The sequence below is a fragment of the Tripterygium wilfordii genome, chromosome 14 (assembly GCF_013401445.1).
Source record: "Tripterygium wilfordii isolate XIE 37 chromosome 14, ASM1340144v1, whole genome shotgun sequence".
In the NCBI taxonomy this organism is placed as follows: Eukaryota; Viridiplantae; Streptophyta; class Magnoliopsida; order Celastrales; family Celastraceae; genus Tripterygium; species Tripterygium wilfordii.
Genome location: NC_052245.1, coordinates 11,463,980 through 11,490,172, shown reverse-complemented (window position 1 = coordinate 11,490,172; position 26,193 = coordinate 11,463,980). Strand labels below are relative to the sequence as shown.

At 36.4% G+C, this 26,193-nt stretch overlaps 4 protein-coding genes across 8 annotated transcripts; 2 read left to right on the top strand and 2 right to left on the bottom strand.

Moving 5' to 3' along the window:
• The first annotated feature begins 1,860 nt into the window (after positions 1-1,860).
• LOC120015058 (protein NETWORKED 1B-like) lies at positions 1,861-10,099 on the top strand. 2 transcript variants are annotated; one of them, XM_038867260.1, is made up of 5 exons: positions 1,861-2,124; positions 2,676-2,749; positions 2,879-3,134; positions 4,141-8,105; positions 8,651-10,099. In XM_038867260.1, exons 3-5 carry the CDS (start codon positions 3,032-3,034, stop codon positions 9,833-9,835), a joined length of 5,253 nt encoding a protein of 1,750 aa, XP_038723188.1. In that variant the 5' UTR covers positions 1,861-2,124; positions 2,676-2,749; positions 2,879-3,031; the 3' UTR covers positions 9,836-10,099. The 2 variants fall into 2 exon arrangements, with proteins under 2 accessions (XP_038723188.1, XP_038723190.1); XM_038867262.1 differs by lacking the exon at positions 1,861-2,124 and adding an exon at positions 2,412-2,430.
• Positions 10,100-10,734: 635 nt separating this feature from the next.
• Positions 10,735-13,354, bottom strand: LOC120015061 (40S ribosomal protein S3a). Its single transcript, XM_038867265.1, has 6 exons — positions 13,194-13,354; positions 13,005-13,110; positions 12,111-12,251; positions 11,838-12,023; positions 11,366-11,566; positions 10,735-11,087 (listed from the first exon to the last, which is right to left on the bottom strand). Exons 1-6 carry the CDS (start codon positions 13,250-13,252, stop codon positions 10,995-10,997), a joined length of 786 nt encoding a protein of 261 aa, XP_038723193.1. The 5' UTR covers positions 13,253-13,354; the 3' UTR covers positions 10,735-10,994.
• A 1,311-nt stretch (positions 13,355-14,665) lies between these two features.
• LOC120015060 (leucine-rich repeat extensin-like protein 6) lies at positions 14,666-16,012 on the bottom strand. 2 transcript variants are annotated; one of them, XM_038867264.1, is made up of 2 exons: positions 14,845-16,012; positions 14,694-14,814 (listed from the first exon to the last, which is right to left on the bottom strand). In XM_038867264.1, the coding sequence occupies exons 1-2, from the start codon at positions 15,981-15,983 to the stop codon at positions 14,802-14,804; spliced, it is 1,152 nt and encodes a 383-aa protein (XP_038723192.1). In that variant the 5' UTR covers positions 15,984-16,012; the 3' UTR covers positions 14,694-14,801. The 2 variants fall into 2 exon arrangements, with proteins under 2 accessions (XP_038723191.1, XP_038723192.1); XM_038867263.1 differs by having other exon boundaries at positions 14,666-16,009.
• Positions 16,013-22,051: 6,039 nt separating this feature from the next.
• Positions 22,052-26,006, top strand: LOC120015784 (serine/threonine-protein phosphatase 5). 3 transcript variants are annotated; one of them, XM_038868336.1, is made up of 9 exons: positions 22,052-22,120; positions 22,197-22,419; positions 22,837-22,924; positions 23,010-23,060; positions 23,172-23,345; positions 23,648-23,827; positions 24,030-24,149; positions 25,256-25,389; positions 25,570-26,006. In XM_038868336.1, the coding sequence occupies exons 2-9, from the start codon at positions 22,256-22,258 to the stop codon at positions 25,634-25,636; spliced, it is 978 nt and encodes a 325-aa protein (XP_038724264.1). In that variant the 5' UTR covers positions 22,052-22,120; positions 22,197-22,255; the 3' UTR covers positions 25,637-26,006. The 3 variants fall into 3 exon arrangements, with proteins under 3 accessions (XP_038724264.1, XP_038724263.1, XP_038724265.1); XM_038868335.1 differs by having other exon boundaries at positions 22,831-22,924; XM_038868337.1 differs by lacking the exons at positions 25,256-25,389; positions 25,570-26,006 and adding an exon at positions 24,350-25,055 and having other exon boundaries at positions 22,831-22,924; positions 24,030-24,250.
• The last annotated feature ends 187 nt before the right edge of the window (positions 26,007-26,193 follow it).

Below are 26,193 nucleotides of genomic sequence, written 5' to 3'. Positions count from 1 at the left end.
ACACCAACAGAACCGGTGTTGTGAAGAATCCACGACAGCTGGATGAGGAGAACCATATTTCATCTCCATAGGAGATGGTGTGGTAAAGAAATCTTTTGTATTCTTTATTTAATAGAATAGAGATTGTAGATTAAATCTACAAACCAGAAGCAAAATTAAAAGGACATACTATAAAATATATACGGAGGAGGAGATGGTGGTCTCCTCCTCATTAGATCCGTACTACTAGAGAAACTTTGATTGAGAGAAAACTTTAGAGAGATAAGGCGGTTAGGGTTTTCAATAATAACAACAACTTAATGTTATATCAAAATTAATTATATTTCCCAATAATATTACAAAATTATGAGATTAGCGGCTAAATTTCATTTTTCTTCTAATTAATATAACTTATTTATAGGGGTAGTGGTAGGTGTACCATAAAATTGTCCCTCCTTAATATGCATTGACCCCTCACAAGGGGTCATCATATACCTCCAAAGTCTAAACACCTATGATATATCCATATTTTGAAGGAACTCATGACCTAAGGACAGTTTGGTCACAAAAATAAAAAAAGAAAGAAGTTTGGTGATCATGGATTAATCTAATGTGACCAAAAGAGTACTCCCACTTTTCGCCATACCAATTTGGCTGCTTGTGTGCAACATTATTACCCCTAAAGTAGTATGAATAAAGACATTTTTTTTATATGTTATGTGAAAATGTGGACAGAATTGCATGCAACTCTTATAATTTTTTTTTCCCCTTGTGTAGGCCATGTGATCTATGAAAAAAATACACACATCACATGCAATAATTGTAGTAGTGAGGATTGTATTATTTTGGTCGTTAAAAGAAAAAAAAATAAGAGGAAAAATCAAGGAGAAGAAGAATTACCCCCATATAGTCAAGTTTAATTATTTTATTGAGTAACTAATATAATAAAACAACATTTTGACATAACTGATTATTTATGTCTCTATATAGATTTATATCTATATCAATACAAATTCAGTCTGTGTGACCTTATTCAAAAAAATATCTATATCTATATATCAAAGAGTGTTTTTTTTTTTAAATCAAAGGTTTGGGGAGGGGACGGGACTCGAACTCATGTCTTAATTGGTGGATCGGTCATTTATATGCAAAGTGAATGTCATTCAACCAACAACTCACTTGTCTATATATTAAAGAGTTGTTTATGGCCGTTTGGAAAGAGGAAAAAAAAAAGAGAAGATGTTTATGAGTCATGATAAGGACAACCGTTTTAAATTTTTTAAAATTTGACAACTTAAATTAGTATTAAAGCAACAATTATATTATGGAACGTGTTTGGAACAAATTTACATAAAATTTCTTCTATTTTATAATTTTTTAGAAAAGTGATCACTGCATATTTTTAATCATGATTAAATCTATGAGAATTTAGATTCACCACTCTCTCAAAAGTTATTCGAATCGCCGACTTAAAACAATTCATTCTAACCAACTCGATCACTCTACATGTGTTTAAAAGCGGGATTGCGCTATTTGGCTAATAATCCACTCATTAGTTTGTACTTCTATCAATATGATAGTGTCTATGCATTCATTCACATAATGTGTAATCTTTTGTCGGTAAGGTTGAATATTATGAGTCCTTAATTAACTTTTCAAAAAAACAAAAATGTTATCGTTAATTGCAATTAACAGAGGGGATTTTAGTCAACACCCCAAAAAAGGACTACAAAGTAACAGCAAGTCAGCAATAGAACCGCATTTCCTGAAGAATATGACCGTTTATCAGAATCCGGATGCCCAATCAAATCTGTCGAAATCTTCTAAAATCCGTGGTTATATACTCCATTGATTGATACGCATACGGTATTATCTTCTCTTCTGAATTTTCCATTAAAAAAATACGATTTTTTTTTACCACGAGTGCGACTGTTTTACATTGCCCGACACTGAGGAAGTGAGAGTGTGCCAAATCTGAGAATATAATTGCAGAAAGGACCCATCACAGAAAGGCATAGATGGGAGAGAAAGTCTGTTTGTGCGTCACAGAGAGGAAATGGGGTGAGAGGGAAGGATTATAAGCAACTGGGGGTTTAGTGTTTACAGCTGCTGATTTCAAGCCACATTGCAAGATTTCATTTTTCGGTATGAGAATGATCCAAATAGTCCTTTAAAGTCTCCATTTTTCGATTTCTTTTGAGACCCTTTTGCCCGAAATTCAACTTTCTTCTTCTTCTTTTTTGTCTTTTTGCTCGATTGCAGTTTTGATTTATGATCCGAGACTGATCACCAGAGTCTAGAGTCTATTTATTTGTTAAGTTCTTGTGATCTTTAATAATGTTGCTGACCTATCGCTCATAGGTTAAATTTGGAAGTATCTCTTCCTTCTTCCTGGAAGTTTATGATCTTGTGTTTTGATGTGTTTTCCAGTTGCCACTCAAGCTTTCTACTGTAAATTTTTTTTTTTAATTGTGGATTCTTCATGTTAAATCATTTGCTCTGAAATTTTTTTTGGATTATCCGTCAATGTTGTTTAGCGCTGCATATTTGCTTGGCTCACTAACTCGATTATGAGAAGTTAAGACAATTGTGGTGATTTAGTGTCTGGTTTCTCTGCAATTATAACTTGGTTTCTTGATCAATTGGAATAGTTAATTTTGTTTGACAATACTTTTCTGATTTTCTTTTGTTTCCAGGTATAGATTTGCAAGGCTGTTGAAGTTAGAAGCAACCTTTGTGCAAAAAATTGAAGAGTGTTTCCTCTGAGCAAGTAATCTGCATAAACTTATAATATTTCTATCCTTCCTTGTAGCTGATAAGCACTAGATGTAGTTGTGAAGCAGATTTATGCAACTTCACTTGAAATATTTTATTCTTACTTGATCATATTTTAATGTAGGTGCAAGGAGGAGGAAGAGATCCAAGAAGGCTCCTTATACCGTATCTGGGTGGTGCATTCCTTTAAATTTTTGCTCTGGCCTGGATCCACAACCTGGGATTCCAGGATTTTGGAAAGTCCAAACCTGTTCTCTTGCTGTTTCTTGCCGGAGTTATGGCTACTATGTTACATTCTGAGTCAAGGCGTTTGTATTCTTGGTGGTGGGATAGCCACATTAGCCCAAAGAATTCAAAATGGCTTCAAGATAATCTTAATGGTATTGATCTTCTTTCTGCATTCTCTTTCTGGCATTGCTTTGTTTGGAGATTTTTATTCTGTGTTTATGTAGTTTTATAAGTATGCCACTTTCCTTTATGAAGATAGGATACTATAAGGTGGTGCATATCAGAAAATTTATGGTGGATGCTTTCAAAATTTATGAGATGGAAACTACAATATTAGTAAAGTTTTTGCAGCTGTTGAAATAACTTGACAGCCAGGTTGAATTGTAATTTGCTGCTTACAGAACAAGAGCAATTTAGAACCAGAACGTTCTTTTAAGACTCAAGTTATGGAATAAGATTATGCTTGTAAAATTGTTGTTTTGGCATTGGCGAGGGTACTTGAAGCTGAGCTGAAGCCTACATGGGCTTAATGAAAATTCTTTGCAGTATTACACCTTGAACACCTTAGGCTGGAATACCCTGGTTGTTTGGCCTATCCCAACAATGTTCTTGTCGGTGTTTCCTTTCTAACTAGTGCTAGAATGGAGCTTGCTCATATCTTAAGAGGTGGAAATGTTTCCCTCTAATAAATGATTAAAGGATACTTCCCAGCTGATGTATCTTAGCAATGAACGATAGGAAGCTTCAACTTTTACTGAGATGAACGATTTGCTAATCTTGTTCCATAGTCTCATAGGTGCAATATTACTTTCTCAAGAACTGTAATATCCCCTACGTTGCTTCTCTGCAAGAACTAGAAATCTCTGGAATAAGCTCTTATACATTGCATAATAGAAATTCTAGATGATATGATTTCTAATGTGATTGCTGTAGTTTGTAATTAGTTGTAGCATATATTGATTTCCATGTGTCAACGTTCAACTGCTTAAGTAGAGGGAAAAAGAGGAAAAGGGAAAGAATTAGAGAAGAGTATAGGGAATTAAGTTGTATACCTCTTTTCTTTTACCTTAAGGAACTAACATATACGCCCATGCATGTGTCTCTAATATTTATGTCATTGCATATCCTGTTCCACTGACACGAGCTTGTTCAAAACAGATATGGATAGCAAAGTCAAAGCAATGATCAAGCTCATTGAGGAAGATGCAGATTCTTTTGCTAGGAGAGCAGAAATGTACTACAAGAAACGTCCAGAGCTCATGAAATTGGTTGAGGAGTTTTATAGAGCTTATCGTGCACTAGCAGAGAGGTATGATCACGCAACTGGGGAGCTCCGCCACGCTCATCGCACCATGGCCCAAGCATTTCCGGATCAAGTACCATATGTTCTAGCTGATGAATCGCCCTCAGGTTCTTCAAATCCGGAAGCTGAGCCTCAGACACCAGAAGTTCCACACCCCATTCGTGCATTGCTTGACAAAGAGGATTTTCATAAAGAAGCTTTGGAACTCTCTTCAACCAATCTGCATGCAATAAAAAGGAATGGAGGGCACTTGGAAGAGTCAGACTCTGAAGTATACAAAAGGGGTTTAAAGCAGGTTAATGAGATGTTTGGCTCCGCAATGACACCACAAATTTCGAAAAGTGCAGAAGGAAGGATGAAAAGAGTTTTGAAGGTACCTGAAGCAATAGACAATGGACAAAGTTTGAAAGACACCACCTCTGACTTATCCATTGAGAAATGGACTCCGAACATCCAGGATCTCTGTGAGACTGATTGGGCTGTTAAAGCTCAGAATGAAGTTCGAACCATAAAGAAAGCTCTAGCAGTGGTTGAAGCTGAAAAGGAAGCTGTCCTTCTCCACTATCAGCAGAGTTTGCAGAAGTTATCTGGCCTTGAGAGGGAACTTAATCATGCACAAAATGATGCTGGAGGGCTTGATGAGCGAGCAAGCAGAGCTGAAATTGAAATCAAAATACTGAAGGAAGCACTTGCTAAACTTGAAGCAGAGAGGGATGCTGCTTTTCTTCAGTACAATCAATCTTTAGAAAAAATATCAAGTCTAGAGACTACGATATCTGCGGCCCAAGAGGGTATAAAAGGACTTAATGAGCGAGCGATGAAGGCAGAAATAGAAGCTCAAAATCTTAAGCAAGAACTTTCCAGATTGGAGGTTGAAAAGGAAACTGGTTTTCTTAAGTATGAGCAATGTCTTGAGATGGTGTCTCTTTTCCAGAGCAGAATCTCACTTGCTGAGGAAAATGCTGGAATGCTGAACGAGCAAACTGAAAGGGCAGAAACTGAAATTAAGGCACTGAAGCAGGCTCTTGGTGAACTGAATGAAGAAAATGAAGCTGCAGCTCTTCGGTATGAGCAGTGCTTAGAGAAAATGAGTAAGATGGAGACTGAAATTTCCCATGCACAAGAGGATGCCAAAGCAATGAACAGTGAAATTTTAATGGGAGCTGCGAAACTGAAAGATGCGGAAGAGCACTGTGCCGTCTTGGAGAGATCAAAGCAGTCTCTTCAGGAAGAGGCAGAGAACTTGGCTCATAAAATAGCGATGAAGGATCAAGAATGTATTAAGAAGCAAAATGAAATGGAGAAGCTTCAGATTTCACTGCAAAATGAGCACTCACGTTTTCTTGAAGTTGAAGCCACTCTCCAAACTTTACAGAAGCTGCATTCTCAATCTCAAGAAGAGCAGAAAGCTCTGACATCAGAGCTTCAAAATAAGTTGCAAATGTTGCACAATTTGGAGACATGCAACCATGATCTGCAAGAAGACTTTCAGCGCATTAAGGAAGAAAACCAGAGCCTGAATGAATTGAAGAGCTCTTCCTCCGATTCAATAAAGAATCTGCAAAGTGAAACTTCTAGCTTGAAGAAGATGAAAGAGAAGCTTGAAGAGGAGGTTGCACTGCAAGTGGGGCAAAGTAATGCCCTTCAACAAGAGATTTACCATTTAAAGGAGGAACTCAATGGCTTGAACCTAAGTTACCAGTCTCTAATGCAACAAGTGCAAGAAGTGGGGTTGAGTCCTGGATGCCTTGGGTCATCTGTGAGAAACTTGCAAGAGGAGAACTCAGAGCTGAGAGAAGCATGCAGAAAGGACAGTACTGAGAAGCAAGCTCTATATGAGAAGGTGAGGGACAGGGACATAGTCTTTGAGAAGAATGCTATTCTGAAGTGCTCGGTGTCAGAATTGAATGTCATCTTGGAAGGGTCAAGGGAAAAGGTCAAGGAATTGCAAGACTCCTGCCAGTTTCTCCAGGGAGAAAAATCTAGTCTTGTAGCTGAAAAAGCCATTGTACTCGGTCAGTTACAGATTTTGGCTGAGAATATGCAGAAAATCTTGGAGAAAAATGCCTCGCTGGAGGACTTCCTATCTGCAGCCAACATCGAGCTTGAAAATTTGAGGGTAAAGTCAAAAGGCTTGGAGGACTTCTGCCAGCTACTCCAAAATGAGAAATCCAATCTTCTTCAAGAAAGAGGCTCACTGGTTACAGAGCTGGAAAATGTTGAACAGAGACTGGGAAACCTGGAAAAGAGGTTTGCAAAACTAGAAGAAAAATATATTGATATGGAAAAGGAGAAGGTAACCACCCTTTCTCAAGTGGAGCAACTACGGGGTTCCTTTGATGTGGAGCAAAACCAGCATGCACGCTATATACAGTCAAGTGAGTCCCGTTTAGCATATCTGGAAAATCATGTCCATCTGTTGCAAGAAGAAAGTAATAAGTCAAGGAAGAAAGACTTTGAAGAAGAACTGGATAAGGCCGTGAATGCTCAGATTGAAATTTTCATCTTGCAGAAATTCATTGAAGATTTGGAAGGAAAGAATTTCTCTCTATTGATTGAATGTCAGAAACATGTTGAGGCATCCAAATTATCGAATAAACTGATATCAGAGCTAGAGAGCGAAAATCTTGAACAGCAGGTGGAATTAGAATTCTTGTCAGATGGAATTGAAAAGCTAAGAATGGCCATAAATACAGTGTTCAAGGCTTTCCAATATGATTTAGTTCATGAACAGGAAGATAAGATTGAACTTGAGCAAATCTCCCTCCCCCATATTTTGGATAGTATTGAGGACCTGAAATATTCGCTATTGAGCTATGACGACGAGAAGCAGCAGCTGCTGGTTGAGAATTCAGTGCTCTCAGCTATCCTGGGAGAATCGAAATTGGAGAGTGTTGAACTTCAGTCAGAGAAGAAAAATCTTGAACAGGATTTGGAGTTCATTACAGAGCAGCATGGGTTGCTCCAAAAAGATAAACATGAGCTTCTGGAGATCAACAGGAAGTTAATACTGAAAGTGAGCAAGGGTGAAGAAAAGGAGGAAGAATCAAAGGTCAAATTAGAAATGAGAAATGCAGAAAATCAACATCTGAATGAAGCAGTTGAGAAGTTGCACAATGAGCTGCATAATGTCACAGATTTAAGTGATCAACTGAACCATCAAATTTTAGTGAGCGAGGATTTCTTGAAAGAGAAGACAATAGAACTTATGGAAGTAGAAAAGAGGCTCAAGTCCACAGAAAACATGAATACAGAATTGTGCAGAACCATTGAGGAACTGAAGAGTGAGAGTGGAGAATCAAAACTAATCAATCAGAGTATGGAGAAGAAGCTTCTTGAGCTGTCTAAGGAGAGTGCACATCAGAAAAATGAAATTGACCGCCTTCGTGAATTAAAAGAAAATCTGGAATATGAAGTGGGTACATTACATTTGGAAATTGAAGAACATAGAACTAGAGAACAGCACTTGAGTTCAGAGCTGCTGGAGAGAAGCAACGAGTTTGAGCTTTGGGAGGCTGAAGCTGCATCATTTTATTTTGATCTTCAAGTCTCCTCAATTCATGAAGTTCTGCTTGAAGATAAGATTCATGAGCTTACTGGAGTTTGTGAAAACCTTCAAAATGAGAGCACTACAAAAAGTGTAGAGGTAGAAGAAATGAAAGAAAGAGTTGTTATCTTAGAAAATGAAGTTGGAGGACTGAAGGCTCAGTTGTCTGCATATGTTCCTGTCGTAGCATCTCTAAGAGATAATATAGCATCTCTAGAGCACAATGCACTTCTTCGGAGAAAGCTTTGTGCGGCAGAAAATCAAGAGAAAATGGTAATTTTCTTTCCTCCGGTACCAAGTCTAGTTCTTACTTTAATTTAGCTTCTAGAGTCAAAGGCCATTCTAGGTAAAAGCTCCATTCCTGACCTCCATTTACCTTCTTTTTCCTTATAACTTTTATTGTGCAACGACAAAAGGCTCATTTCTTCATCATTGACCCAAAAGTTTTTGAAGCATGACCAACTATATTATATACATTGTACTTCTAAAAATGAGATTCATATAATCACATGACAGGTTGAAATCATTTTTTCTTTGTTCCTTTTTTTTTTCCTTCCTTTCTGACCGGTGCATCAACAATATATTTGAGTCTGTCAACATGATTTAGTGTTCTATGGAAAACATATCGGATGGAACAATTGTTTATGGTACCAGTAATCCTGAACACCCACCCCCACCCTTCCCCGGTAAACCCTGTAAAACACATATTAACAAGCATTCAAAATCAAGGGCAGTAACCATCATGCCTTGTGCAAATTCCACATGCTATGCCATCTAAATTGGGTGCAAGTTGATTGAATTTCTTAATGTGCTTCCAGGGTACAGAAGTGGCAGATAATGAAATAAACTGTCGAGAACTCGAAGAGGATCATGATGCTGTGGTCGCTGGTGGAATTTCAGATTTGCTGGAGATGCAAGCTAGAATTAAAGCCGTTGAGAAGGCAGTGGTGGAAGAGATGGATAACCTCGCAATGCTGGAATGCATTGAGACAAACAAGAAGCCGGAAAGTACCATGGAAAAGGCAGAATTGGGAAACACTTCAAATCAAGAAAACAACATTTACTTGGAAGAGAGGGAATGTGGGAACGAGCTCCAGGAAATTGTTCAGTTGCCGAAGACAAAATCTGAAATTTCTGAGGTAAAAAATGGGATTATGATGAAAGATATCCCACTTGATCAAGAATCAGATAGTTCATTGTATGGAACAAGTGGGAGACAAAATGGTGCGGGCAATGATCAGATGCTTGAGCTATGGGAATCTGCTGAGGACCATACTTTTGATGCAAAAGCGAATGACCTTAAAAAGCAGCAAGGCAAACCACCAACTGTGACCAATGAATCCCATCAGTATAAAGATGTAATAGGAAGGAATGTGCATCCTTCAACAGAATTGCAGGTTGAGAAGGAGCTAGGTGTTGACAGACAAGAGTTACCCACGCAAAGCAGGGACCCAAATCAAGAAGGGGAGAAGGGAAAGATCCTGGAGAGACTTGCTTCTGACTCTCATAAATTAGCGGGTCTTCAAACAACTGTGCAAGAACTGAAGAAGAAAATGGAGATGAAGAAGAGTAGCAAAAAGGCTGGGAGCCCTGAATATGAAAGAGCAAGTAGACAGTTGCAAGCAGTAGAAGAGACTATTCTGCATCTAATAATTACGAACAATCAATTAAAGCAGGATGTTGAAGAAAGTCCAGCACCCCTTGATAATTGCACTTCTGCTGGCTTGCTTGAATTTGACAATGTTCCTAAAACCACGGTGACAGAAGAGGCTCGGAGAGGATCTGAAAAGCTCGGAAAGTTACAGTTTGAGTTGCAGAGCATCAAGTATGTTTTGCTTAAACTGGAGGATGAAAAGAGAATCAAAGGTAAAAGCAGATTTTCGCAGATCAGAACCGGGGTCCTGCTGAAGAACTTCATTTATAGTAGTAGGAAAGGGCGCGGAAAGAAGAAGAAGAAGACTTGTTTCTGTGGGTGCGGTAGACCTTCAACCAGTGGCGACTGAAGTAAACCGGTCACAGGATTAGCTTTTTAACTGGCCGCAGTTCTTTCCTTTATATCACTATGAGCAGTAGAAACTTTTAGCTTAAAACTATTAAGTAGGCCTGATCTTATCATAATAAGCTGTTAGCTTCAGCTTGTCTGAATCTTCTAAAATCACCTGCACCATGTTATGTATGCATTACGTTCTTACATGCCTGTATTGGAGATTTCATGCTCAACTTACAGGCGGCTTATGAGTAATGTCATCTTGCCGTGTTAAAGGTTATTTATTACCTCAGGGTAACAGGTATCTCGTTGAAGTCATCCAAATGGAAGTGTGTACATACACAAATCCATTCGTATGGAACCAAATTGAAGGAGAACCCTGTAACATGCATTTCTGGCCATGTTCAGTTTCACAAGTCATTTTGATTCTCAGCATTGAAGACAAGCTGGGCCAATGTAAAGAACAAGAATTGTTCAAACTAGCATATTGGAAGATCAATCGGCCAAAATAACCATGAGTAGCTATGATATTATAAGTTTCATTTCCTTATCGAATATGTAACTTCCATTAGCATACTCATTTTCAGTAATTTTCCTGACCAAACTATAAGTTACCAAAGAACCATGCATAGCATTGCATAGGGAGCCACCAAATACTAACCAGAGTCATTTTATAAATTTTATCATCAATCCATTCACCGTTCACATTTTCCTAACCTCTTTACTTATATGACTTATTCCAACTTCATAACCAAAATTATTATTAAAGTTAAATTCGAGCTCAAGTGGGCTTCAATGAACTACTGGAAATTTTGTTAAGTTTGTTCAAAAGATTGACATCAGAGCTACTTCTTAACGACGGCACTAACAAGAACTGATTATCGAATTTGTATATTGTTGGCAATCTCTATCACATACTCAAAAACTAGTTTGGTATTGAAAATACAGGATTGAATGCAAGATCAAGACATAACAACCATGAACCAGCAATAAATATTCAAGGCAAAAAAAAAAAGGTTCCCTAGGTTAAAGAAAATATCGTAAGCTCGTTCCTGATATCAAATACCATAATTCTAAATCTCCGCTTTAACCATGTGGTTCCAAGCAAAAACATTCAAGTACCCAAAGATAAACAAAATGCAAGAGTCAAAACTATGATAGAGAAGAAACTTTCATTAAGCTCCAACAACTTCCACAGGTTCAGCAATTGTTTCATCAGCAGGCCTGTCCAACTTCACACCAACATCTTCGGAGTAATCACCATGGACCTACAGGAAACCAACGATGAAAACATTAGTAAAATAGAGTAGTGGCTCCCAGAGCATTGAACCTTGCAAAGAACTTGAAGTAATTATCAATGCTTTACGTGAGACGTTCTAATCTATACCCATGTGAAAAAATGGGAGAGATGAAACAAGAGCCTAAATAGAGCAACTCAATGATCGCCTATTAAGCCACGAGCCCTATTTTTCAAGAAATGTTGATTGAAGTTCCAAAGCATCAGCACACTTGATAAAAAAATCACAAGAAAGAGAACAAGACATGCCTCCATCAACTTTCCAAGATCAAACTTGGGAGCTTTCAAGATCTTCACTTTGCGAATGAAAACATTTTGCAAGGGGTAGATGCTTGAAGTTGCCTTCTCGATCTCTTTACCAATCATCTCAGGAATGAACTTGCGAACCAATTCCTTCAAGTCACAAGAAGTAGCTTGGGAAGTCATGATCTCCCTCATCTTACGACGGATCTGGCCAAACAAAAGCAGCATTGTTTAATGGGAACCCAATAAAATCTAACATTTGAAAGCCAATAAGCCATAAACAGAAGTTCCAGAATTACACCAAATTTCTAACCGATAAATGAATCAATTGAAATATATAAGACTTTGTTCGGGTACCTAAGTTTCTATGCAGTTATCAAGTAAATATGTAGCTTCTCAAAACAAATTTGGTAGAGAGTAACGCTCCGACTGTAAAAGAGTGTTCAAATATGTATTGTAACTATTTCATGAAAAATACCTGTCTGATCTGACTGGACTGTGCATAGCATGTCCTCTTGACCTGATTTGGGCGCCTCTTGGTGAAACCAATACAGAACATCCTCAGAGTGTAGCTGTCAGTGGTCTTCACATCCACATGGGCTTCAATTAAAGTCTGCCATTTTCGGACCAAGGACCTCAACTTATCAGTGGTAAAGTCCATCCCCTGCATAATTAAAACACACATAAAAAGATATTTTAAATTACCATTCAAACAGGACAGGAACAAAAGATCAAAACCTTCACATCATACCCAAAAGTTTGTTAGGACATTCCTCCCTTGAACATCTTCAGCTCTTAGTCTGATCTTTCTGTAAGCATGGTCTTCATCACCACCCTGAAGGTCAGCTAGTGATATTTCAAACACACGGTGTTTGAGTCCTTCTGAGGCAATCTGTTTGACACCAAAATAGGAATTACAATAGTGAGTTGTGCATGCACCAATGAGAAGAACGTCAACAAAAGTACCAAGAGACATAACCAAAAGGGAAAAACTTGCAATACTCGGGGAAATAGAGATGAAAAAATATCTTTACTAGAAACCTATCTTTCGCCTATGAAACAAAAGAGAAGCAAACAATAAAATGTACAAAAGCAAACAACAATAAAGCAGAGAAAGCTATACAAAAAAAAAAAAAAAACTCCAAAACAATGACAAATCAAGGATTCCAAAGAAGCCTTTATAAAACGAGATGTTAACTACAATAGTATCTCCAATGATTCAGTAACAGGAAATTTATGGTTTCGTTAAACATCAAAACACATTAACTACAAAAATCATGACAGGAAAACGATAAGTATAACAAAATCAATAATTCATAAGATTGACCCTGAATTCAAATGAACCGAATTAAATAAAACATTTTAACAAATAAATTAAGTAATTACACAAGTTGAGATTTAACAATTCTACTATTTATTCAATAAATTAGCAACCAACCAATGAATATTTCTTTCAAAATTTAATTACAGCCAAACAATGAATATTGCTTTTCAAATATAAAGAAAGAGTTAATACTGGGTAGTGTTCAATTAACGAACTGGCACTGACTCATTTCTATACAAACCAAACACATGTATCACACATGTACGAAGAATATACATAACCATCCAAAAACATCAACGATGTGTAGAACATTAGAAATACCTTCGTACCCTGGGTACGGGTAACAAGAGTCTTCCCAACGTTTCGGGTAGTGAAGACAGAAGGACTCTTGATATCGTACCAGTCCTTCTTAGCAAATGGGTCGGCCCTGTCTCACATATCAATTACAAATCTAAACAAAATAAAAGGAGGAAATATAAAATTGAAACAAAAAATTTAGCTAATACTCACGCCTTCTTCTTGCCTCCTTTCTTTCCTTTCGAAATTCTCTTGTTTTTCCCGACCGCCATTGTTGGAGATGAGCTTTGGAGAGTTCAGAGAGGAAGAGGAAGGTTAGAGGAGGTGAGGCTACGGCTGCGGAATAAGGTGGAAGGAAGGAGTCGTGTACCCAAAACCCTAGTTTGAGCTTTATATAGCATTTTATATTGATATTTGATGTGAGTAGGAACAATTTTTAAATAGAAAAAAAAAATCGTATGGGCCGGGCTTACATTTTATCGTATTTGGGCCTCTCCGTACCACAACCCAATGAACGGGAAAAAAATCATTCCTATTGATTTAAAACTCAATTTATTTTACAACTACATAGTCGCCCACAACGGGCGTCACACCAACTTGCAAGACTGACATCTGCCTACAATAGAATGTCACAATCTAACTACCGCTTGACAATCGCCCAACATTGCACCAATTAGCAAACTGTCAGGCGCCATATCAACTTGTGGCTTGTCCTCACTTATAGATCAGTTATAAACTGGTTTCTTAGGTGTGAATGGCATGACAACTCCATCATGACCCCTCACTTGACATGTTTGATGACCTCGGGTTTGATTATTCTTTTCTTACATTGTCAGTTAAAAGCATGCATATGCATTTCCCACTTTCCTCATATCTGCTTGTAACGTGTCATGTCTATAAGTCTATATTTCCTCCACGCACCTAACCTATATGTTTCCTATCTTTTCACTACTTTATAAATCTTGCTTTATCACTTTCTAAAGATCACCTTTATCAGTCAGATAACCCACTTGCATGAACCTGAGTTTCAAGATATTACTTTTATCAAATAATAGTTATAGAATAATCTATAAATGGCCCTTCCCCATCCTTGAAAAGGGTATGCATAAATAAGTCTAAATGCTTAGCCTAATCATTCTATCTCAATTCTCTGTCAAAATACTCAATCCAAACACCATCCTTTGTCAGTTTCCATCCACGATCGCCTTTTTTTTCATTCTCTTTACTGACTTAATTATCAGAGTTTCTTCGACCATCACCCCTAGATCCGGTCTAAGAGCTTCTAACGTTCAACTCTTTGAAGTGTTGCAGGAACCAAAGGTTGCAGACGACACTACATCATCGAAAGTTGACTATTCAACAATTGTAGATTCATACGCCTACACCCATAACATAAATGAATGAAGAACACCAATACACGTGATGGATTTATGTTGATATTCTCATAAACTCATGTAACCAACCTCAAACTTTTAAAAAAAGCTTTGATCACGATGACCAAAGTGGCCGAGACTGTCACAGTTAGGGCAACAATCATGGATATCATACCAAAAAGTTTCTACTGATGCATAGAGAGCAGGCCACCCAGAAGAGTCACACATCTAAAACAATGCAGTATTTGGCCATTATCTTATGGAACGAGAGAGGATTTAATAATTAAAATATGATTCAATAGCATGCATGAATGACAAAGCAAGGTCAATGACTCGATGGTTATCAATTATGCGTTTTATTCTCAAAATCAAGTAGTAAAAAAATAAATACAAAAAAAACGAAATACACAAATTGTTATGTATAATTTCTAATCTGTCACGGCTGATGTCAATAATACCCTGGTGCTAGTGGAGGTGGAGGAGGCGGAGGCGGTGGTGGTGGAGGAGGCGGAGGTGGTGGTGGTGGAGGAGGAGGCGGCGGCGAAAATGTGTCTGTGCTCCCGGGGACACTACAATCAACAGGAACGGCATAGAAAGCCTTGCATTCCTGAGCCGATCTTTGCAAAGGCCTACTCGGTATACAATTATCTCTATCATCCTTCGCCGGCAACTTGAGACACACCGGAGGCTCGCTGCAGAAGTAATTATAAGAGTAAGTGAAATTCTCCAGCTTAGGCAACGAACACACACCTTTAGGAATCTCACCGGACAACCTATTATTCCCCACATTAAGTTGCTCCAAACTCTGCATCCCCGCCATAGATTCCGGCAACGACCCAACTAACTCGTTAACACTCACATCAAACACCGTAACCTCTCTCAACCCACCAATCCCAGAATCCAAACAACCCGTCAATCCATTATTCATTAAAATGATTTCCTTGAGCGTCCCTCCCATCTTCGCTAAACTCGAAGGAATACAACCCCCAATTTGATTATTCGCTAACACCATCACAGACACCGGAGAATTCCCAAAATTCTGCGGCAAATTTGAGCAGAACTTGTTGTTGTTAATAAACAGAGCATCCAATTTCAAATCAAATAGCTTTGGAGGTATATCGCCGTTAAACCGATTGAATCGGATGTCGAGGAATTTCAGAGAAGGTAAGCAGAGAACAACAGAAGGGAATGGGCCCTCGAACTGGTTATTACTGACGTCGAGCTCGTAGAGGAGGTGGAGGTTAGAGAAGGCTTCTGGGATTGTACCACAGAAGCGATTGGAGTTCAAATGGAAGAGTGCGAGATCGGTAAGGAGGCCGAGGTGTTCGGAAAGAGTGCCGGCAATGTTTGCGCCGTTAAGGTCGATGCCTGCGACGGTTATGGTGTGAGGATCGTCTGGTGCGGGTGCACAGTAGACACCTCTGTAGTTGCAGACATATGGGCCGGACCAGTTTGACGTGAAATTGTTTGGGTCGGATGTGAATGTGGATTTCCAGGCTTGGAGGGCTGTGTAGGCATTGAGAAGTCTGGGATTTGGTGGGAATTGTGGAGGGGGAGAGGCTTGGTGGGATGGTTTGGAGAAGATTAATAGGGTTGTGAGGATGCCAAAAAGAGCTTCTGGGTTCTTCATCTTGGAGATTTGGACAGATGTTGGGCTGTGATTTATAGATATTAGGGATTGTAGATGATGAAGATTAGATGATGAAATCAATGATTTGCATGGTAAATTAATGGATGAGAAATATTATTTCCACCTCTTAAAAATGGTAATTCCATCCTCCATTTTTTTATTTTGATTTTTTAATATTAATTTATTTATGATTTGATATTTGATTGTTTCGAAGTACGTGTGATTTGATATTTGATTTTCATTATAAAAATTAATTTTTTCACCCCTAATTGGTTTTCCCACCTACATCAATTAATTGAAGCAAATTTATTACATTACACCAATGCAGATTAGCAGGTACATTTAATGTATGTTGTAAGTTGTTTTCTGTACAGAGTGACCCATTTGTTTGTATAATTATACTGTATCTAAACCATTAAATCATAATAGGAGGCATCCGGTAACCGTATGTCAATGTCAATTAAACATTATCATTCACAAATTCTATTGTGATAGTAATACGTTCATGTTGAGGTGGAGGTATAGAACGCAAAGGCAATAATGTCAAGCACTGTTCATAACAAAGAACGTGTAAAACCACATTGTACTTAAAAGCAATCAAGCATTGACATCTAGTTCTCAAGCGGTGCCGATCTATCTATTTCAAAAAAATGACAGTGAGTTGTGGATTAGGGTTGTGCACGGTTTGATTAACCGGATCGTGAAGGCCAAACCATCACCAATCCAAAAATTACAATTTTGTATTTTTTTTGAAACCAAACCCAATCCAAAACCATGAAAACCGATAATTATGGTTAACCGATTCGATTTCAGTTTGAAGTTATGAACCTTATGTGACTCTATCCTCTCTCTTGGTTAAATTCTTTTTGCTATAGTGAAAAAAAAAATAGTGATGGGCGAATCACAGTTTGGTTTGTATGATGATACAATTGTTGAGGTTTTAATTTTATTTTATATTACTTCCTTTCACTCTCAAATGGACCAATCAAGAAGGACAACTGCAAATTGACGGCTCTGAAGTCTGATCCATACAGACTTATTTTTCTGATTTCACATTTTATATTACTTCATTTCACACATTAAAATACAAGTTTAATTGATTTTTGAATAAATCGAGGAGGTTAATAGGCTCTAGTTAAGGGTATTATCCACTGAGTATAGGGTTTCTTACACGTGGAAGAATTATGGCCGTGCATCAGCCATCAAACTAAGATGAAGTGACGAATTGCTTTCACTTTCAGTCGCGCCTCAGCGGCTTCGAAGTTCCAACTTATGAACAGATGAACTGATAAAGCCTATGTAACAATTGAATGGTCAATATTAAAAGATAATATAATATTATATATTATATATACCGATCCAGTCCGATTAATCAATGGTTATAAAAATACCAAATCATGTCCAGACCGGATTAACTTGGTTGGTTTCAGTTTTTGAAACCATTTGACCAAACTCAGTCAACTAACCGATCCAAATCGGACTAATCGGTCTGGTTATTGATTTTCGGTTTTATTTGCACAACTCTATTGTGAATAGACGATGCACACTCATAATCACCAAATATATCAACATACTCACCCCAATATGTTTTTAACTTGCCAATCAAGTTTTGTCAAATGTTAGCCCACGCATTATTATCGTACCCTAATGACCCGACAATAACGCTAAATCCATAATTTATAGCATACATTAAATATACCCGTTAATTTACATGGATATGATGTAATAAGTTTATTTTAATTAATGGATGGAGTAAGAAACTAATTTTTTGAATAATAATCAAATTTCAAATCACACGCAAATCAAAAAAATCAAATCATATATAAAATAATATTAAAAAAATACATTTCAATCATTTGGGGTGGAATAATCAATTAGACGGGTGAGAATACTAGTGTAATGGGAAATTAAAATGGGATTTTGACTTGATCATCAGCTTGGTTTTATATGGTTTAAAGAAAATTGAGGTGGTTGCTAATAATGGAATACAGGGAGGATTTACATTACAATTTTTTGACTTTCATGTCGGTCAAGAAGGTAATAAGAATGTTCCTTTTTTCTCCTTTTATTTTCTCTTGTATTTAGTGTATTCGATGCAATTCAAGTTTAAGTAAACATTAAGTATAAATTCGAAATATCTTGAGTTCGATTCTAATTTAGAGAAAAACCCTAGTGGCATGTGTTGAGTTCTTGGTCGACTTTACATGTTTTTAGGTGAGAAACTTCTATGCGTACTGACCCGATGGTCAGAGTTTATACTCATATCGGAGATACATTCAAATGATAAACTTATAAAGAGTTGTTATCAGATATAAAAAATAATTAAAAAGCATGCATCATGCATGGCATGGAAGACTAGGGGATTGTATGCTAAAACAATATGTTAAAATGAGTGGAAGAAAATTGGGTGCATCCTCTCACCAAAAACGCGGTTTTTGCTTTCTTTTTTTTTTTGGATTATCTCTTAAAGTTTCCCAATAATTAATGTAGAGGTTGATTAAGAGTTGAATTAATATATTTTTTTTAAAGAATAAGTTTGATATTCTAACATCGGGACGGCAAGATTTATTAATCCATGCAAAATAAAACATTAATATCTCATGAAACATTTTAGTTTGTGTTTTCTAAATATGAATTCTTACGTGTGTAAGCGCATCCACATTTGATTTGTGTAAAACCCTTCTCTATCCTATTTTAGCGTATAAATATTAAGAATGATCGTAGAAATAAATGTTTTAAGTTATAGTGAACTGTTCGAAGGAGTTGATATCTGATGCCTTTGAATTCTAATCCTTTAAAACTGAAAAATGACTCATTTATTTTAAAGAATTTGATAATAATTAGTAATGTGAATTATCTAACTAGAAAGTTTTTCTAGTGCAAAAAATTATCATAGAATTAGTCTAATTTAATTCCACTTGCAAGAGGAAGTACCAAACTCATTAGACCAAATCACCAAATTAACAAGAACATGTCAACCGTCTTGATTAAAATAGTAGCAACTTTGCTATCTATATAAACGTCTTACTATTAATTAAAGCAAATCCAACTTAACCTTTTGATTTTTATATATGGCTCCGACAAAATGTTCTTGGTCAATTAACTTAAATTCTTCCTCTTCATCTTATGTTAATATTCAAATGTTTTATCTCAAGAGTAGTTAGAGGGAAGAAACTTCTTGGTCGACTATGGAAAATTACTCTTTGATTTTTAATGAAGAATATGAAATACAAAATGTCTCACATCAGTTCGATGACAACCAACGATGTGGTTTACAAGTTTGAATTCAATCACTCTCAATTGTAGAGGAGGGGTTTTAAGAATAAAACCGTGCGCGGACCTCAAGACCCAAAACAGACAATACTTCTACGAGTGGATTGGATCAAAAATAGATTTGTTGATCAGTACACATATAAAAACCCATTGTTTCATTGCATTGACTTAAATTATTGGTCCGATGTCATAGTTGGTTTTAATAGAAACAATTTCTCTATTCGTGTGACAATGAATGTATGCATTTTTCAACTACATAAATATTGGATTGAAATATAATTATAAGAGAGATCCCGCTAATTGTAAAGTCTTAACCATTTGTTAGAGAAACAAGTTTTGAATGAAATGATTCAATATGTCAACTTGCTAAAAAGAAGGATTGAGACATACTACTCTTTAAAGGGAAAGTCCGTCATCATAGTCCCACCAAAGTGCAGGCTAGTAGAAGACCCTCCTAACAATATTTTGTTCATGAAATTCGGCTAGGCCAATGGCTTGCTATAATTTTTTTTTGCAACATTCACAAAGTTTGAACTCGTGACGGTTGGAAAGAGGCAAGACTGGCAATATCATATATGTATTTTCTTAAACTTTAAATTCTAAGCACTAAAATTAAACCTTAAACCCTAAACTCTAATTGTCTTTTTTTTTAAAAAAAATCATGAATTAACATGATTTTTGGGAGAGAATTGAAGCCCACCCATTCCAGAGAAAATCGGGTTAAACAAAGGATTTGCACTTCCCAAAAACCAAGCACGGTTCATAGTTCATACACTTCATATGGTGTTTGGATGGTTGAGGTGGAGTTGGGTATTTTAAAAACCCTAATATTGTTTTGGGCCGAATTTCCAATTTCAGTTCTATAGCCGGATTTCAGAACTATCATATTTGGGCTGGCAGCCACCTTATCCCAGATGGTGGGCCTAAACAACCCAAACTTCAGTTTAAGCCTGAAAACTAAATACTTAGTTACTTAGCCTGCAGGTTTGATAATTACATAAAAAGCCCATATAGATAGATGTAATTTGTTTACAAGCAGCAGACACATAGGACACATTGTTGAAGTGCACAATTTACAGGCCAAAAATGCAATTATTATCCGACTATTTTTAATGTACAAAAAATTAATACATTTTTAATTTAACTAACTAATTACACTATTTCATCCTGATATATAGACAATTAGACAGCATAAAAAAAATTTGTTGCAATTTTATAGAAAGGTAGTTATCGTAGCCTAATTGATTATCTCTCCGACTTTAGAAGCGTCTAGCGCATGAGTTTGAGAGTTCATACCAACTAACTAAGATATTTTCTTGTGGAATCTTGATTCCACGAGCTTGTCTCGTTTTTGTCCAACGTCAGTGTGGTTCAAGCTATTTTGTTAGCTTGAAATTTATGTCAACTAAGTTGTTCTAACTTCTCAGGGCATAATGGCTGGATGATTTGTCAGTTATCAAAAAACAATTTTATAGGAAGGCAAATAATTTTATAGAACGTATGGAGAATGAATTCGGGAGTTTGAATCAACCAACAAAGATAGAATTTTGATTCTATGAGTTTGTCCCACTTTCGGATCTCTACCCACATGAGTTTTGACGTAGAATCTTGATTCTATGTCAACGTGATGCAAATTGTTACGTCGGCCTAAGATTTATGTCCACACAGCTATTGCAGGGGCGTATATTGATTAGGTGATTTCTCGATTACCAAAGAAACCATTTTATAGGAAGGCAAACAAAGAAAGGATGATTGTTAGCAAATTAGAAAGAAACGATTATTTATAATTGTAGTTGTGAACATTATCAATCATCATCATCAATCAATCTATATATATATAATGGAGGATCCAAAAGGCTTCTCCTTGGTGCCACGTCGATGTTTTTAAAAAAAAACTTACACAAAAAACAAAAAATAATGGACAAAAGAAAAACTTAAATTCACATACAGTTAATAATATATAAATAATTTTAAAATAATATTTAATAATACAATAAATAGTCATATCAATTATCACCTATTAATTACATAGAAAAACAAAAAGATAAAAGCTTAAGTGAAATATATTCACAATATAGGTATAAAATAACATACAAAAACATACAAGATCACAATAAAGTTCTAAGAGATACTACAAAAACTTAATGGGAAAAATGAACAATTTCAACAAAATTCCTAACGATATGACCCTATAAATCATGGAATTAGTTGTCAAACAACAACCAAATTATACAATTCAATAAACCCTGATGATGAAAAAGATCCAGTTTAAGATGCATTCTTAGGAGATTTCATAGAGAATGATCCCGTATAAGATAATCCCTTAGTGGATGATCGTACAAATGAGGAATTTAATCAAATGTGAGATACAGAGTACAACAAATTATATATTATATATGTTTATTGACATAGTATGAAAAATTATGACTTGCTGACATAAGAAGCAATAATAAATGAGATGTAAAAACTAGAAGACAAAGGAGGTGCGCTATATTTTCTATAGAATTTAGAATTTATAAGACGGTTTTTTTAGTTATTTTACAACTTTATTCAAAAAATCAACGTAAACAATAATTGTTAAATTCTGAACATATTTTTTCCTTATGCATCAAATTTTTCACTCCCGCTTAGAAAATTATTTCTTAACATATTGAGAAAAAGGTAGTATAGTTATTTGTTCATCTCACAATTAACTTCATTTTCTATAATTCAAGCTCAGTTAATCATCATGATAATAAAATATCAAAAAATTATTAAAATATTTTATTTTTTAAATTAATTATGTGTCGCGTCTAACGGAGAACAAAGAACCAAAACCGCCCGCTTTGGTGCGAAGAAGAGTGGAGGATTCTGGAGCAACCTCGGTAAGTTGTCATTTCATTTCTCACAAAAATATCTTTTCATAAACCCTAAACCAGGAAATCTCAATTAACTTTACAGAAACGAGACTCTCTTGTGCAAACCCTAGCAGCAGCTGCAACCACAGCCCTCTGACAACGATGGCGGAAGCAGTGGCAAGATCAAGCGCGGCAACTGGTGGTGGGGAGGAGGTATCGTTGAAAGATAAAGGGAATGAATTCTTCAAGGCCGGAAACTACCTCAAAGCCGCCGCTCTCTATACTCAAGCTATCAAACTTGACCCTTCCAATCCATCTCTTTATAGGTATTACCAAGTTTAGGGTTCGTAATTTGATTTTATAGTTTGTTTTGATATAGAGTAGTTGAACTTTTTCGCTTCATCAAAATGTGATTTGGATATGGCAGTGACTCTGTATAGTTGATGAACTCAATTGGGCTATTTTCTGGCCAATTGGAGCTCATATGATTCGAATATCTTAATTTTAGCAAATGCCCTGCATTTGTTTGGTGAGAATACAGATCTCATTCTCTTAGCTATTGTTTACATCTATAAGTTAGCTTTTCACATTGCCAATATGCATAATTTTGAACTGAAAGGCTTGGACAATCTTTCTAAAGTCATATTAGGGGAGCCGATAGGAAATTTGTAAAGTGATATTAGGGATGCATTGATAAATTGACTTAACATTTAAATATATACATATTTTATTTCCAGCAACAGAGCTGCAGCATTTCTACAGTTGGTAAAGCTTAATAAGGCACTTGCTGATTCCGAGACAACAATTGCATTGAATCCCCAGTGGGAAAAGGTACGTGTTCGCTAATTTTGGTCAATAAACAGACGGAATATTCCTTGTCATTTTCCTTAACATACTATTTTTGATACACCTGCAGGGATACTTTAGAAAAGGATGCATATTAGAGGCCATGGAAAGATATGATGATGTATGTCTAAGTGATCCTGTTCTCCTCTCAAAATGCCTGACATCTTTTTTCAACAAAATAACATGATATTGGTTTTCTGATACTGATATCCTAATGCTGACATAATTCTAGGCGTTGGCTGCTTTCCAAACTGCTTTACAATACAACTCACAGAGTGCAGAAGTGTCGAGAAAGATTAAGCGGATTTCACAGTTGGCGAAAGATAAAAAACGAGCCCAGGAAGTGGAAAACATGAGGTCAAATGTTGACATGGCAAAGCACTTGGATACTTTGAGATCTGAATTGGTGGGTGTTATTTAGTGAAGAATCATCATATGAATATTTTGAAACTTGCACTTGGAAAAAGTCTGGAGTCATAAGTTAATGAATCTCTGAATTTTAGTAGGATTTTGAGACGGGTTTTTGTAAGATCACTGCCTTTATGTTTACATGCTTCCATTTTACTCTAGATTGTTTGTTTGCTTTGTTCAATTTTGTCTTCAGTGAAAGGTTAATCACTTGCCCTTTGTAATGCAAGTAAGAGTTTACTCATTTATATTCTCATCAATTCCATTTGCGAAGGATTGATTTAATCATTCTCATTGCAGTCTGAAAAACTTGGATCTGAAGAGAGCTTGAAAGAGATGTTTTCTTTCCTTGTTGAGACAATGGAAATGGCTGTAAAATCATGGCATGAAAATGCTAAAGTAGATCCCAGAGTTTATTTTCTTCTTGACAAGGAAAAGACGCAAATTGATAAATATGCTCCAGTTGTCAATATTGATAAGGTATTTAAGCTTCCTCTGATTCTCAACATAGAACTATAGAAGCATATAAAATCTAATTTGTGCGTGCCTATTGATTTTTAGCCATCATTTTCTACTGCTATGAATTAAATCTTGTAATTTTGTGGTACTGATGATGATGATGATCATCATCATCACCGATATTTTGTGGTTACGATTTCTTACTTCTTTTCGTTTTCATCAGGCATTTGAATCACCCCACACACATGGCAGTTGTTTTTCGTTTCTTAGGCAGTATGCCGAAGAATCTTTCTCCAAAGCCGCTTGTTTAGTGACACCTAAAAGTATTATATCTTACCCACAGGTAATCCTTAACTTCTCATATGTATATGTGTTTATTTTATTTTATTTTGATTGTTCAATGGAGAATAGGGTCTTCAATTCTCTGTCCTCAAGGACTGGGTGGTAAGGAGCTAGCCACTTAAACCAGTGACCCTCCGCCAAACCGTTGTTCTATTTTGAAGAACTATAACTATAATTTGAATCAACCTTAATTAGCGAGAGCACAGTTAAAATCACTCTTTTAGGTAAAAAAGAGTCTACTGAATACTGAATAGATTGCCGAAGCCTGTTAGAGGTCTGACTGTGATGTTGGTTTAAAGTTCTCCCAGAAGCTTGAGCTCTAAAGCTCATGTCCAACTAGGGGATAACTATTGTGCATAATGAAAAGAGAGGGCCGTATATGATGTGCCAATGTTTGTATTTGTATCGAGAAAGTAAGATTATTTTGATTTATGATTGCAGGATCCTGAATGACCAAAAAATTTCTAAAATTTTCTTCTAAGCCTTGTATTTCTGTGTGGAGTTAGTTATACTTTCTAAGATCTTTGGTTTCATAATGTTGCAGATTTTCTTGTTAAGGCAAATAGGCAGCTTAGAGCAGCCAATTGAATTTCTCTGAAATTCAGATAACTTTGGAGCTTGGTCTAGTTCACTAGTGACTTGCATGGACTTTACCTTTTCATGGTCAACATTGAAGACCCCAGCCTGAAATTATTATTTAGGATAACGGCATAACACATCTTGCAACTTGTGTAGTATTTATCAATTGAAATATTGAATGGAAGAAAATGTTGAAAGAAAAAGGAGTGTTCAACTTAATGTAACACAAAATTGTCAGGAGATTATGGGACCTAGCTACCTATCCTGAACTGTGGTATCTATGAACAAGCTGCATAGAAGAGATCTGATAATCAAAAACCTCCTGTCTAAGTCTATTTATTTTTTGGAATTCTGTGTAGTTACTGGTCTGATTTAGCCATTTAGGTCTTGCTAATCTTGTTGTCTACCAATTGGCATAATATAATCATAATCATTTGGCACAGTGCTGGGTTGTCCGAAAGCCTTTTTCAGTTTGGAGTTTGATTTTAGTCAATGATAAGGTCTCATTTATTGCATTGATCTTTGCAGGTTTGGAAAGGTCAAGGACCAAGGAAATGGAGGCATGGGCAACATGATGGTTTCTTTGTACAATTTGAGTCACCTTTCTTGCGGAAAGTTTGGTTCATTCCCAGTTCTAACGAAAAGGGTCAAACGTTGTGCAGGTTTCTCTCACCTTTCCTCACCAGAAACAGTCTCCCAGTTCTATTCATTCTCTATTACCATTAGTATTATACTTAATAATTTGCTGTCAGTATGATCATATAGCTTCATATATGGTTAAGGATTGCTTTTGTGCCACATACTGAATAATATGGAACTCCAACTCTCTATACATTTTCCAGGGACCCAGACACTCTTGACATCAGCGCACATGAAGTTATTCCACGCATTTTCAAGGAAAAACAATAAAACCCATAGCCTCCCTTAGCTTGGTTTGAGTTTTTATGAGGAAATTGACAGGAACATTCAACCGGGGCATAAGTGCTAAAGGATTGCGTAGAGCCTGGGATTTGCCTTGACGTGGCATCCCAATCCCTGCTTAGATTTGGTAACCTTTTGAAAGAAGATGCTTTTCTTAATTGTGCCTCGCCTGTGATCAATTTTGGTGTCTTTCTAAGATTTTTGGGCTTTTTGAAGTGATTGCATAGAGCTGACATTGTTCATTTGTATGATCCTGTATTTTTTATGATGAGGTTTTGGCCCTTGTGACTTTCTTAAAATTAGACTGCTAATGTTTTCATTGCAAGTAGTTCAACCAGATGACGACGTTACTCTTCTATGTCATGTAACTGCCGCCTTTATTTCTTTAATCTTTATGTGATTTTTTTGAGTGCTTAAGATGGACCATTCTAGATTTACATTATGTTACCTGTTTGCTGTTTACTCTACTTTGTTGTTGTGCAATACTGATTTTGTTCCCACCTCATTAGCCTGAATGTGCGGCCCTAGCATTCAATTTTTTTTCT